A 12,539-nucleotide genomic window follows, 5' to 3' on the forward strand; every position below is an offset into this window, starting at 1 on the left:
AAGCGACTGCCATATGCACGAAATCGAGGGTACAGGCGCCTTGTCAGCTTTCCTGCACCGTTGAATGTGCCCAGTCACCTTTGCTCGAACAAGACAGGGGAACAACTGAAGTCACCACACATGGCTGTGCCGCGAACATCGACCACGGCGTCGATTCTATGAAATTGGAAACCCTCAGTTGGCATTCAGTGCCTTTACGGCACAGCAACTTTTGGCGCGCGGCATCGGAGAGATATCGCTTATGACGTGCTATTTTCGTGTGCTGCCATGATACTGGACCATCTACGGCGGAGACGGCTTCATCTGATGCCTTCCTTTGAAATATCAAATGCGCTGGAGGCATGATCTCGTGTATCCACAAGGCTATTCAGCACTTGGACCACCACCCTCGACCAGAAGGCCATCCTCCACCGCAGATGTATGCAACTCAGCACCACGTGATATAATCATGCTGCGGAGGTCTTTGCGCGCTCGCGTGTAATCAGTCGGACAATTAATAACGAGAGAGTATATGCCAAGAATTATGGGGGATCCACGAGTGCCTGGGGCAGGGTGGGCACTGTTGTTGGTTGCTTTGACCAGAGCCTGTTTCATCCTCCTCTCAACAAGTCTTTCTGGCGTCTGTTGGATTTCTGCCCTTCCACATATTTTCACATAGGACCTCGGCGTCACACCAACGCGGGAGGGTTCCCGTCGCCTCGACAGCGATGGGGGCACCGCTCTGTCGTCACACCCAACGGAGAATTGCATGCATACTCTGGTAGTCTGTAAGTAAGGCCCTTTGGACACGGAGTAATCACCCAGTCCAGCCGTAGATGTCTGTACTATGCAGTAGCTCATTCGCAATCCGAGCTATGAGCATGATATCCAGATCATGCCATCTTATCTGCATTACGGCCGAGCCCTGAGCTCACTCTTTCACCGCCAGAACCGTCACGTTGTGTCCATATATAACTCAGAGAGGATATCGACATACCTGCAAAATACCAGCCTGACCGGTATTTTACGTGAATAGCCCGGCCTTGTTTCTTCGCCCCATGCAGCCTGTGCTCTGATCGGTGAGCAAGCCGCTTCTAGCTTGTTAATCCCAGCGCACTCTGCCATGCAGCACCAAGGTCCTTGCCTCCGCGTCCCGTCCCCAGTCCTTCCTGACCCTCCATCAGAGAAACCGACCGCCAGTGGCGGCTGGCATACCCCGGGCTCCAGGTTCAATATCACCTCCACTCCAGCTCGAAGCGAAAAGCATACCTCTCGTCCTATCGCTCTGTTCTTCGTCGTCTCGCCGCTCGCGTTTCCACTAGCCTACCGTCACATTTCAGACCTGACAGTGTGGCACAGCTTCCTACTTGCCTCTCGTTCTCTGTTGACGTAGGTGGGCATGGGAACTTACCTTCCCGAGACCTCATTTCGGCGACTAGAACTCTCTATGTGGAAAATTCCGCGATGGCTGTGGAGGTAGGCGCTTAAAACCAACATTCACCAACTTGTACCACCCGAGAGGATATCTCTACGCGGAAAATGGTCCAGGCACTCTTATTGCGTGCGGCACACAAGGCCTCGAACAGATCGACAAGTATGGGTTCTTTGACAACACAGTTGAGGAGGCACAGGTTGTTGGGAGCGTGTAGCCGCTCGCCACTTCGCAGCCATTAGCCATCAGGATGCTTCCACCACCCAACCACTCAAGGATTTGGCCATGCGTTCTGAATATTTCCTGGTCTCCTATCAAGCGTTTGCCAGAAGGGCACGCGGAGAAACGACATTCGAGATTGTGAAGACTTTCCGACCCTGTACGAATCCCTGGCCATCGCAAGGCCTGGGCTCTTCCGCGGACACGAGGGATTCGCCAATGCAAATTGACCAATACGAGGACTACGCAAGCGCAGTTCTCGTTTTGAATTCGGACAAGTTGCAAATCGGGTGGTGTGAGGGGTAGACAGAGGGCACTCACTGCTCTACTTCGCCGACGTCGAGTTTGGCGATTACGCTCAACTATGGAGCTGTTCGAACACTATTTTGCCTTCCATGCAGCGCAAATTAAATGACCTCTCATACGGATTGCGAGTCTAGAATCCTGGTCCTGTGGCTGCAGAATCATCGAAGGATATATGCTGGGAATACTGCCTGCTGCAGTGCATTTGCAACCCCGCATCAGCCTAACCTGCAGAGATCCTACTCCACAATCCTGTGGGAAAGTTGCACAAGATATAACGGCTGGTTTATATCTACTCAAGCTAGAGACCGTATTTCACCTAGTCACATGACAATTACTTCTTTGGAGCATCTAAAACGAAAGAGAAGCAGAGGAACCCTTCAGTGCGCTCATGGTACTAAAGTTGCCTTAACCATAGTATATTTGTACTGAGCTTCAAACATAGCATGATTGTAATCACTCAATACACTGTTCTACTATCATTCCGACATCAACCGCCGGCTGCTACTAGACTACGCTGTCCAGGCATGTTGCGGTCTCAAACCCCAAGATGTGCGTTCAGGATAGAGAGACACATATGTTGTTTTGGAATCACCGCCAATTATATAGATTGGTATCAACATTCCGAACATCAAGGCCATAGCGGAGCCCTAATAAGCAGTGTCTATTCCCACGTCCACTCAACCGCATGTAGGGCTTTTGCAGAAGAGACAGCTCCGTGAGTAACTACACACGCCTTGCAATTCATGGAAATTCCCTATTATAAACAGTCTATTAGCATGTTTATCTGATAATACGGACTGCCACTCTCACTCTACAGAAGCACTAACCCAAAGCGTGCCCTCAGGGGGAGCGTGCAACCACGCAATACGTTACAGGCGCAGGACGTCATCTAGTCTCCACAAAGCTCAAGCAATATCTTTACGGACAAGCAATGCTGTATTATTAAGTAGATGAAGGTAGAGAAAGAGCCGCACAAAATGCAGACCCATCTCTCAATATCTAAATCTGTGTCGTTGGCTTGTCCCTACCTCTAGACCGTCACTTTTATTCAATCGTACGAGCTTATAGATACTCCGATTATAATTGACAATCACTTGTAGCCCATCCTATTCCGCTTCCCCGTTCACCTCTCACGAAGACAGAGCTTGAAGACGGAGATCAAATTCGTACCACCCAGGTACTGGCACCTTTAGCATAACACCACGGGCGTCAAGTCCAAGGCCACAGGTCTTCTAAGTCGTCTCCACCCGCTTTGCTGTTAACTTGCTTCTATCTGCGGTCAAGGTCATCGCCTGAGATGCCTGAGTGCGGCCAAAGAAAGTTCTGTGGAGCGCAGATGATGCTATAACAGCATTTATATCTGGATTCTTGTTAGAATTTTGTATTTTATCACTCAGTAGGGGAAGCAGTAGCTTACGATGAGTGACAGACACATTCTTGTTCCTGACCAAATGATGTAAGCCTAAAGATTAGGAAGGGCAATCTGACCAAGTTTGCTGCAATTTGCGTTAGTACTTGATGCACTTGATCTAAAGCACGTTTCGATGCGCTCGCTAACAAAGAACTTGCTGAATGAGCGTGGCGTTTGTGGACATTCCGAATCGAGTTGGCGGACAGCTGTTATCATATAGCCGCCTGATGGTAAGATGCTACTTGGCGCAGTATGTGTTCTGAATCACTGCGGGAATGAATAATATCAAAGAGGATGTTGCCGAGGACGGGGACGATAAGAGAAACGCGTGGAATGCTCCACGTATTATTGTCGTTCCGTTTCTGGACCACGTACATACCTTGGGGTAGTCTGGTTGCTGGCGGCATCCTTAGGGTGGACTGCTGTTTCTCCTTGCGAGGATAGGCCCTCGACCCAGGTTGCTCAAACTCCCCTACTTCATGAAACCAGGGATGTGTATCATTGGCGCGAACAAACTCAACGCTCTCGACAGTAAGGAACGGAGTAAATTTCAGCTAACTACTATGTTGTACGGAGGAGGGGGCCTGTACTTCCTGATGGAGCGTTTCTAATTAGCCGTCTGTACCTTTTAGTACAGGAACAGAGGTCCTAAGTAGGCTGTACGTCGTAAAACTGACGTAAACGGACAGTAACATAACTGTTTTAGGCAATTAAAGTCTAGCTGCTAGTAAATTGCTTATCTATCTCTTCTGTTTTAAGCTAGGGTTGTGTTAAACCTGTAAGGATGTAGGTTTAGATTGGACGATCCTGTAGCGGAGGAAAACTCTGCTACCGTAAGGCTAAATTTGCGCCTTCCTATTAGCTAGAAACGCTAAGGACAGCCCCTATAATAATACTATATATCTACAAATATACCTTAGGAAAAGTACTCCCTACCCCTAAAAAAATCTCTACTTGGTTACATAAGATCTGCTATTTACACGAATCTCCCTAAAAACTACCGTATACGGAAAGAAACTAGTCGTTACTGTCCTGTACTGTACGGAGGGAGGTGGCGGTACTTACTGACGGAGCCCTTCACCATGTACGGACCGTACGTACGGTCGGGTGTACTTACTAACGAGAGCGTTGAGCAAACTCGGTGAACTGGAAAGTGCCACCGGTCTTCAAAGTGTCGAAATCAGCCTTGAAGGTGATAACGTGATTAGGGGCAGTGCTGAGTACCTTTCTGGCCGGCATGGGGTCAGCCCAGAGCCTGACAGATGTTATAACTCCCGAACGTAAAAGAAGCTCAGGGATGAATCCTTGCACATAGCTGTGCTTGAACACGGCGTTTGTCGGATGGGTCACAACTTGAGTCGCGAACCAGACCCCTGAAGCAGGTCCCTGATTGCTGTGTGCTCGTCGTCACTCAAGGGACTCCAGACTTTTCCGAGAAGCCTTGGTAGACGGAACCTCTGCTACTGGGCAGGACCCAGGGTCAGTTTTCGACTTACTCTCATGTCGTCTGTCGAGAAGTTCACGCAGGACGACCATATCGTGAGCCAAGATGGGGAAGTGCGGCGGGCAAAACTACAGAGGCCTAAGAAAGCCAAAGAGAAACAAGGAACCGCAATTCAAGAACAATTGAAAGCCCATGGGCATTGTATAAAGAGTGTCTGTATCGATTATATAAAAAGAATTTCCAGAGCCAGAGCCGGCGATCTCTTGATTTAACGGATGGCCGGAACATTGTAGCGCATCCAAAGAGATTGATAAACCTAGAAAAGGAGGGGACAATTGAGAGACGGAATGCAAAGTTGAAGTTCGTACAAGCGTACTCCATGGCTCTATCGAAGCCCCAGGCGAGAGATCCCCGTAGTTGTGTGGTGGCCTGTCTGAATCCATGTGTGCAGTGCACCTTTCCAGATTAGAACATTGCTGAATTACCGAATATCGCCATTCAGGCCTGCAGGGAGACGGTATAGAATCGAATTAAGTGCAAGTATCTGAATGATACGTCTCGGTGATGGACGAAGCGCAACGCACCAAGAAAGTATCGCCTGTGAACTCAGATAGGAGTTTACACGTCCGCCACCTTTTTGGGTTCATGAAGCTTGAAGTTTGGCCTTATCACCCCTAGCATGTTCTCAGACGTGGTTGACAGTGGGGTCGCAGTGGTCGCTTCTCTCTCTTGTAACTGGTCACACTATTCCATCTAACCCTAACCCTAAAAAACACTATTCCGTCAGCGACGAAAACCCCAGCAAAGCAGGACGTGAAGTGAAAGCCCAGATGATGGATTTGACGTATCAGACTCCGTGATGGATGGTCCTCGGGACATTTGGATATACCATTGCGTCGGGGAGGACATCGGTCACGGCACGGCATTGCTGTTAATTAAAGTCGTCTTACTCGAAGATAGCTCTTAAGTTTCGTCATGAATGACAAAACCTCCTTTTCTCTCCTATCCTGGCAGCCCGTATCTTCACAAGCAGGGAAACACCGGGGCTATTGCACCATAGCTCAACCAGGCCTCCATTTTCCAAAAGAACCCGCTACAGATGGAAATTGAGCGTGTGTTTGATGAGGGTGATTGGCAAATCGTGGGTACAATAGGACAGCTTCAGTACCTATCTTCCATAGTGTCGAGTTCCTCCAACACAAACTACACCATGTAGAGGGTTTAGATTTAACGTAAGGACAGTGAGAATTAACACTATTGAGGTGTTGGGGTTAGTAGGAGATGCCAGTAGATAGGAGTAAGTTGGCGGAGTTGCCTTGGCGAGCACGGACCTCAGGACAAAATCACGGATAAACAAGCTACCGAGGCGCCGATTACTAACACGAAGCAAGTTCTGATCACCACTCCGTACGTGGCCGACCTGGCAGTCCATCTGGTCTCTCTTGATGCTCCAGAAGGAAATCATTGTCAAAATCGGTCCTACTAAATATTGGAAAGGTCATGGACCTGAGACCAACATCAACGCCACGATGAAAAACCTCTTCACATTGAGGACCTATTCGCTATAAATCTTTCGACTCAACTTCGGTGGTCTGCTGTACTTACACATCTGCCCACAGCCACACATTGCCTCATTTCACGCCGACTTGGCATTTCTCGCTGGCATTCTCGCAGACCACAAATTCTGATTGCCGCTCTTTCATGAGGGGTGTTGTAGATTAGGTTGCAGAGACTGCCGTCAAAAGGCGAACTTGAGACTTGTCTACACGGGGACTGTTTCTTCCGCATCCGAGGAGCAAAGTACAGCAGCAAGCGTAAACGACGTTACACGGCAGATACTCCAGAGCACAGTGCAGGACGCTGCGAACCATCAGTGCCCCTGAACCAAGCGACAAGAAAAAGCCAGCTGCCTTTATTAGATTCAAAAGCAGCTAGAGGCCAGCTTTACCAGGACAGGAGTTGATTGTCAATTCGGTAAAGCGGGAGCGCCTTATCCGAGCCGATCTGAAGTTTCACCATGAGATGAACATGCCCCGCGGCATGCAGCTCAACCGTCGCTGCATTGTACAAAGCGCAAGTATTGCTCGGATTCGGATTCTAGACATGATAATGCAGCATCTACTCTTTGGATCCTGTACACCGTACTTGGCATTCGCTCGTGGAAGGCCGCACGACCGAAAAAGCCCGTCCCTTTTCCCAAGGGTTTTCCCAAGGGTTCGCATTTGATTGCTCCCCCGCTCTTAGCCCACCATGAGCATCGATCAGCAACGAGACATCGAGCACGCGTTACCAGCGCGTTTGTGCGCAAGTATTATCCATGTACTCCGTACTCCGTATGTAGCTCGAGACTCAGCCCTTTAATATCGATAAGCGGAGGGTCCATAAGACGAGCACCAATTGCACTCCCGGTTTAGCCAGTAATGCGGAGAAGCGAGCAAGACCTTCCGTTGCCCTGGATGCATCCTGCACAAGGGAGTGAGACCTGCGCCTGGTTGGATTGCTGGTATTATTTCGTGCGATAGAGGGCACTTGGACCGCTCAGAGCATATATTTCACCCGAGTCCCGCTTTCTGTTGGATCTCTCCTTTTCCTCTGATTCTTTTCCATCCTCCCTTTCTATCCCCCTGTGTTCACCATGGAGCTGCAATCCCTGACTGGCGCTGCGCATACGCTCCAGACTTTTGGTATTGCGTCTGTCGTCTTCGTGTTACTATGGTTTCTTCCTCGAATCCGATTGGAGGCTCGGCTTCGCAAGCTTCCTGCCTATGTCTATGAGGACAGCGGCAAGAAGACGGCTACTACGTACATGACATCGGCGAAGAGGATCTACATTGCGGGCTACAATAAGGTCAGAATAGCCGTGTTTTCATATTGATGGTTCCCTTCTAACGCGCTATTAGTTCAAAAACCATGTTTTCCGCATTTCCACCAACGAATGTACCACATCCACGATCTCCCCGTCACCAGGCCTCGGCTGACTACCTGAATTAACAGCAATCGACACCGTCGTAGTCCCTGTGAAATTCCTCCCAGAGCTTAGAAAACTGCCGGACTCGGTTCTCAGTTTCCCGGAGGCCGTGGCGGACGTGAGCGAAACCTGGAGCCCCACAGATAGCTAGCTATTGACGCCTCTCCAAGCTTCTCCACACCAAGTACACAAAGATCAGCACCGACGAGCCCATCTCTGCTCACGTGGCCAAAGCTGACTTGACCCCCGCTCTCGGTACCACCACCTGTAATCGAACTTTGGCAATGACAGCTGGCTGACAAGTCACAGCACGTCTTAATCCCATCATCGATGAAGAAGTTGAACAGGCAATGGCGGAGGAAATGCCTCCTTGCGAAGACTGGACCGAAGTCTACATCTACATGAAGCTCGTCAACGCCGTAGCCAAAGTCTCTGGTCGTGTCTTCGTCGGTCCCGAGCTCTGCCGCAACAAGGAATACCTCGATGCCGCCGCAAACTACACCCTGGATTTGATATCCGCGCAGCGCAAAATCTCCGAAATAAAACCCTGGCAGCGTCCGTTCCTGGCTCCCCGGCTCAAGGAAGTGAAGCAATTGCGCATAAGAGAAGAGAAGGCAAAGGAAATCCTGGAACCGGTCGTGAACGCACGAAGGGAAGCCGAGAAGAATGATCCAACCTATAAGAAGCCGGACGACATGTTGCAGTGGCTTATGAATCGGGGGTCAGATTATGGCAGGGACTCGATTGAGAGCTTGGCAAAGGTGCAGCTGGGGCTCATTTTTGCGGCCATTCATACGACGACGCTGACAGCTACCAACATGTACGTGCGCTGGGCGTAATCCTCGGTGAAACTGATGGTATTGATGTGTTATGTGCTTACGTGGGACAGCTTGTACACAATGGCGGAGCGAACCGAGTACATCCAGCCCATCCGCGAAGAAATCCGTCAAGCGATGGCCGATAACGACGGCGTGATGACGTATCGAGCATTGCAGCAGATGGAGAAGCTAGACAGCTTCATGAAGGAAACAATGCGTTTCTACCCTCCGGGATTCAGTACGTCGCAGCTTTGCCTGTCTTGCTAGCGTAACCTGGACTCACTCCTTTTAGCCTCGTTCAACCGCAAAGTCCTCCGCGGCTTCACCCTCTCGAATGGACAATATATTCCCGCAGGCGTAACCATTGAAGTGCCCTCCCACGCCGTCTACCAGGATTCGTCCAACTACCCCGACGGCGATGTTTTCGACGGTTACCGCTTCTACAAGCTGCGCCAACAAGGTGGCGCGCAGAACCACGCTCGCAACCAATTCGTCACGACGAACGAGACGAATCTTGCATTCGGGTATGGCAGACATGCTTGCCCGGGACGGTTTTTCGCGAGCAACGAGATTAAGATGATGTTGGCGAGAACCCTGTTAGAGTATGATTTTAAACTACCCGAGGGAGTAACGGAGAGATACCCTAATCAGGAGTTTGGGAGATCAGTAAGTCAATTACGGCTTCTACTTTTCAAGTCTTGCAGAAGATGATGGAAATCTTCGAAGTGCTCATGGCTAACGTGTGGTTGTAGACTTCACCCGATGCGGCGAAACCGTTGCTGTTCAAGAAAGTGAAGGCCTGAGTGGAATTTGTAGTTTGCGTCGCTGGCTTTACGGAGTGAAAGTAATCGCATGTCTTGACAGTGTGCCGTTTGCAACTTGCGCCTCTATCTCACACCCAAATCGCCAATTCCCCGAAGTTTGGACTCTTCATAACCAGGGATGAATGATAATTGAAACCATAAACATCGTGTAGAACAGCTAGTGTGGTGCTCCGCAGCCTAAGCGTATTGGGTCGACAACTTAGCTCTCCCGCCATCCTTCCGGTTACGATCCGGTCAAACAGTAACCCAAATTAGGTAAATGGAAAGAGTGTTATCGGAGGAGCCGAGGTCAGAAGCAGAGAAACATTCTGCAACGATATCGCGATGGCTTCGTTATCAAGACATTATTTATTCGTTTATTCATTCATCATCGCAACTACATATCCCCTCTCACTATATTAAGCGTTCCTTTGGAACACCCCCGGAATCCAACATGGGCGATTTCGCAATCTACGTCTTCAACATATTCGCCGCCACCAAAATCGCATTCGCCGTCTTACCCACCCACTCCTGCGCCCTCTTCCAATCCTTCGCAAACGTAATACTCTCCGTGATACCCGGGTACGTAACAGGCGCATAACCTGTGTCCAGTCCCGGAGCAAAGATCAAGTTCTGGAAGAACTCTCTGCCAGGGAGCCCACCCTGGGATGTGAAGCCGCGGGAGAAGTCGCGGGCCTTGTGGTTCTGCACGGTGATGAGTTCGGTGTTGTTGGTGGTGATTGCAAACTCGCGGAGGGAGATGAATTGCTGGGCGTACGTCTCGAACGTGTCGATGGCGGAGGAGAGCGCGGAAAGATCAAGAGTGCCATTGCCGGAAGACACGACCTCCTCTAGGTCCTTGTAATATGCACGCAGTTCTGAAGTGTAGCCCGCGGGGTTCAGGGGAAGGACTTCGTCGCTCGAAAGGTGATAGAGCAAGAGTGTAAGATACTGGCCAATGGCCTTGTGGTGAACGAAACCCGGATCACCAAATGTGCTCATCCAATGGTACGAATCGTAGTTCGAGTGGTATGGGTAGATGGGGTCCCCCTTTTCGACGGATCCTCCAGCCCCCAAGTCAATGCAAGCAATGCCACGGTGGAGGAAGCCGGTGTAGTCGCTTCCACTGCCAAGGACACCAAACTCGCCGCCGGCTTCGGTCTGCCAGACATCGTACAGAGTGCGGTCAGTGGTGTTGCGGTACGGCCAGATGACCTTCTTCTGGATCTGAGCTGCAATCTCATGAAAATCGGGGGTGGCAGAGAAATCAGGGACAGGACCAGAAACAGCGACGTCAATGTTCAGGTAGGAGACGGCTGCCGTCTTCAGCCAAGGCAGGTATTCCTCCAACCATTCCGTGGAGCCCACCAGACCGTACTCCTCGGCGTCCCAGCTTGCAAGCACGATAGTACGCTTAGGCCTCCATCCTGTCTCTTGCAGCTTGCCAAAGGCTTTAGCCAGTTCAATCAGGACAGCGGATCCCGAGTTAGGATCAGCTGCTCCGCCAACAATCCAGGCATCACGATGATTACCAACGACAATGACTTCGTCTTGGTTGGTGCCGTTGATGATGCCGATGGCGTTCCAGATGGCAGTGTAGTTTGCTTCCATGACGTTGCTCAATGACAGAGTCGCACCAGATCCCTCGCCAGTGCTATAAGTCACGCCTGGAATGGCGCCAACCCAATTCGTACGGTTAACATCTTTTCCATTGGTACCAAATCCGTTCAAAGCCTGGAGTATGGGTTGGGCATCACGCCATGAGATTGGGATGGAAGGAATCCTGGGAACACTGCCGCTTGGGTCTGCTCTTGGCGAATCTTCCTTCGAAGGATAACCTGGAGTGGTAGGGTCTCCAGGGTAGGTGCTAAGAAACATGACAGAGCCGCGCTGAACACTGGTCGGGTTGCGTGCAGGACCATTGGGATAGGCGGCTACACCCTTCGCTTCGGTGACGTTGCCATCATCGCCAGGGTCACTGAAAATGATAGCACCGATCATGCCATGGTCTTGCGCATTCTTAACCTTCAGGCCTCGGAACGGGCCGCCATATCTGGCAACAGCAATCTTGCCTTCCAATTGTACTCCGAGAGCTTGAAGTCGGTCAAAATCGACCTGTTGCCCTCTTCCCACGTAGACGTATTCTGCAGATGCGTCACCCGTAGCGGAGTAACCGTGGAAGACGGGAATTCGGTTGGGGTAGCTATGTTCACAGTTAGGCAAAATTCACTAGACTCAATAGTGCACGATTAGTCACGTACCTGGACGTATCATCTTCCTCGAGTACTTCCTCCTCAAGGGAAGCATTGAAAACTGTTCCATTGGGCAAGGTAAGTTGTAAGGATTGCGATACAGGATAATTCAGATACACGACTCAGATATTGTCAGCTCATAGTATAAAGTATTCATCATCCTAAAAGTCGTACAGTATTCATCCAGCCGGCTGGTCCAGCCGTACTCGGCCCATTTGTCTGCTGTCCACTGAGCCTGTGTCTTGTTCCGGCCAGCAACATGAGCACCGTGTGCTGGAAGCCATTAGTCCTTGATATGTTCCAAGTGGCCGCCAGTTGGGGTTCACTGCTCACTGTAGTAGTAGGACCATGTGGATATGGAGGTAGCGTCGAAGGAATCCAACAATAACTGCTCATTGGCGTCCAATGGTGCTCGAGATGTGTCGTGGTCCTGTCGTTTCGCATGGGAGTGACTGTGGAAGTTGCGCTCACGCTGACAGGCTTCTGCGCCAATTGCTGCCGCCCATACCAAAAGCGTGGACCTCATGTTGGCGAGGTATTGGGAATGAAATCACACACATGAAAGTGACAGGAAGGGTGGTACTTTAAGGTTTAAGTAGGCAAAGGAACCCCGCAGAGGAGCGACGGTCACCTGGAGGTACAACAACAGCAACAGTTCGAAGGATCCTTGGAATGATGCTGGAACATCCTGGAAATAACGCAATAGAATACCAAAAGAGCTCGTAGAGGCGGTATAGCTCCAAGCTTGATGCTGATTTAGGCAGGTGAATAAGATAACGGCACACTGCCAGCCGTCGCCTGGCCGGGCGAGCCATGATGGTGACGATATTGGTGGGGTGCCTGAGAGGTTGGTAATCGTCGCTCCCAAATATTGGACCGTTCACTCCGGGGCTGTTCACCCCGAAGC

The 12,539-nt window shown here is 50.5% G+C and overlaps 4 protein-coding genes across 4 annotated transcripts; 2 read left to right on the forward strand and 2 right to left on the reverse strand.

Moving 5' to 3' along the window:
• Positions 1-1,102: 1,102 nt before the first annotated feature.
• EI97DRAFT_445391 (uncharacterized protein) lies at positions 1,103-1,936 on the forward strand (the record flags this gene model as incomplete). Its single annotated transcript, XM_033799969.1, has 2 exons — positions 1,103-1,368; positions 1,654-1,936. 2 exons carry the CDS (start codon positions 1,103-1,105, stop codon positions 1,934-1,936), a joined length of 549 nt encoding a protein of 182 aa, XP_033650480.1.
• A 3,427-nt stretch (positions 1,937-5,363) lies between these two features.
• Positions 5,364-5,838, reverse strand: EI97DRAFT_195391 (uncharacterized protein). The gene has a single exon (XM_033793635.1). The coding sequence runs from the start codon at positions 5,715-5,717 to the stop codon at positions 5,466-5,468; it is 252 nt and encodes an 83-aa protein (XP_033650481.1). The 5' UTR covers positions 5,718-5,838; the 3' UTR covers positions 5,364-5,465.
• Positions 5,839-7,220: 1,382 nt separating this feature from the next.
• On the forward strand, positions 7,221-9,520 carry EI97DRAFT_195320 (ent-kaurene oxidase). The gene is made up of 8 exons (XM_033793634.1): positions 7,221-7,639; positions 7,692-7,728; positions 7,786-7,877; positions 7,930-8,014; positions 8,069-8,579; positions 8,649-8,815; positions 8,870-9,243; positions 9,330-9,520. The coding sequence occupies exons 1-8, from the start codon at positions 7,427-7,429 to the stop codon at positions 9,378-9,380; spliced, it is 1,530 nt and encodes a 509-aa protein (XP_033650482.1). The 5' UTR covers positions 7,221-7,426; the 3' UTR covers positions 9,381-9,520.
• An 82-nt stretch (positions 9,521-9,602) lies between these two features.
• On the reverse strand, positions 9,603-12,333 carry EI97DRAFT_436552 (glutamate carboxypeptidase 2). Its single transcript, XM_033799134.1, has 4 exons — positions 11,966-12,333; positions 11,807-11,905; positions 11,642-11,753; positions 9,603-11,583 (listed from the first exon to the last, which is right to left on the reverse strand). The coding sequence occupies exons 1-4, from the start codon at positions 12,156-12,158 to the stop codon at positions 9,852-9,854; spliced, it is 2,136 nt and encodes a 711-aa protein (XP_033650483.1). The 5' UTR covers positions 12,159-12,333; the 3' UTR covers positions 9,603-9,851.
• Between the last annotated feature and the right edge of the window lie 206 nt (positions 12,334-12,539).

The sequence above is a fragment of the Westerdykella ornata genome, assembly GCF_010094085.1.
Source record: "Westerdykella ornata strain CBS 379.55 unplaced genomic scaffold EI97scaffold_32, whole genome shotgun sequence".
NCBI classification, from domain to species: domain Eukaryota; kingdom Fungi; phylum Ascomycota; class Dothideomycetes; order Pleosporales; family Sporormiaceae; genus Westerdykella; species Westerdykella ornata.

Coding starts and splice junctions, on each gene's coding strand:
- EI97DRAFT_195391 (XM_033793635.1), bottom strand. CDS start 5,717: ATGCCGTGCCGTGACCGATGTCCTCCCCGACGCAATGGTATATCCAAA.
- EI97DRAFT_195320 (XM_033793634.1), top strand. CDS start 7,427: ATGGAGCTGCAATCCCTGACTGGCGCTGCGCATACGCTCCAGACTTTT. Junction 8,580..8,648: donor ACGCTGACAGCTACCAACAT/GTACGTGCGCTG, acceptor TACGTGGGACAG/CTTGTACACAATGGCGGAGC. Junction 9,244..9,329: donor ATCAGGAGTTTGGGAGATCA/GTAAGTCAATTA, acceptor GTGTGGTTGTAG/ACTTCACCCGATGCGGCGAA.
- EI97DRAFT_436552 (XM_033799134.1), bottom strand. CDS start 12,158: ATGAGGTCCACGCTTTTGGTATGGGCGGCAGCAATTGGCGCAGAAGCC. Junction 11,906..11,965: donor CACATGGTCCTACTACTACA/GTGAGCAGTGAA, acceptor AATGGCTTCCAG/CACACGGTGCTCATGTTGCT. Junction 11,584..11,641: donor GAGGAAGATGATACGTCCAG/GTACGTGACTAA, acceptor CTGTGAACATAG/CTACCCCAACCGAATTCCCG.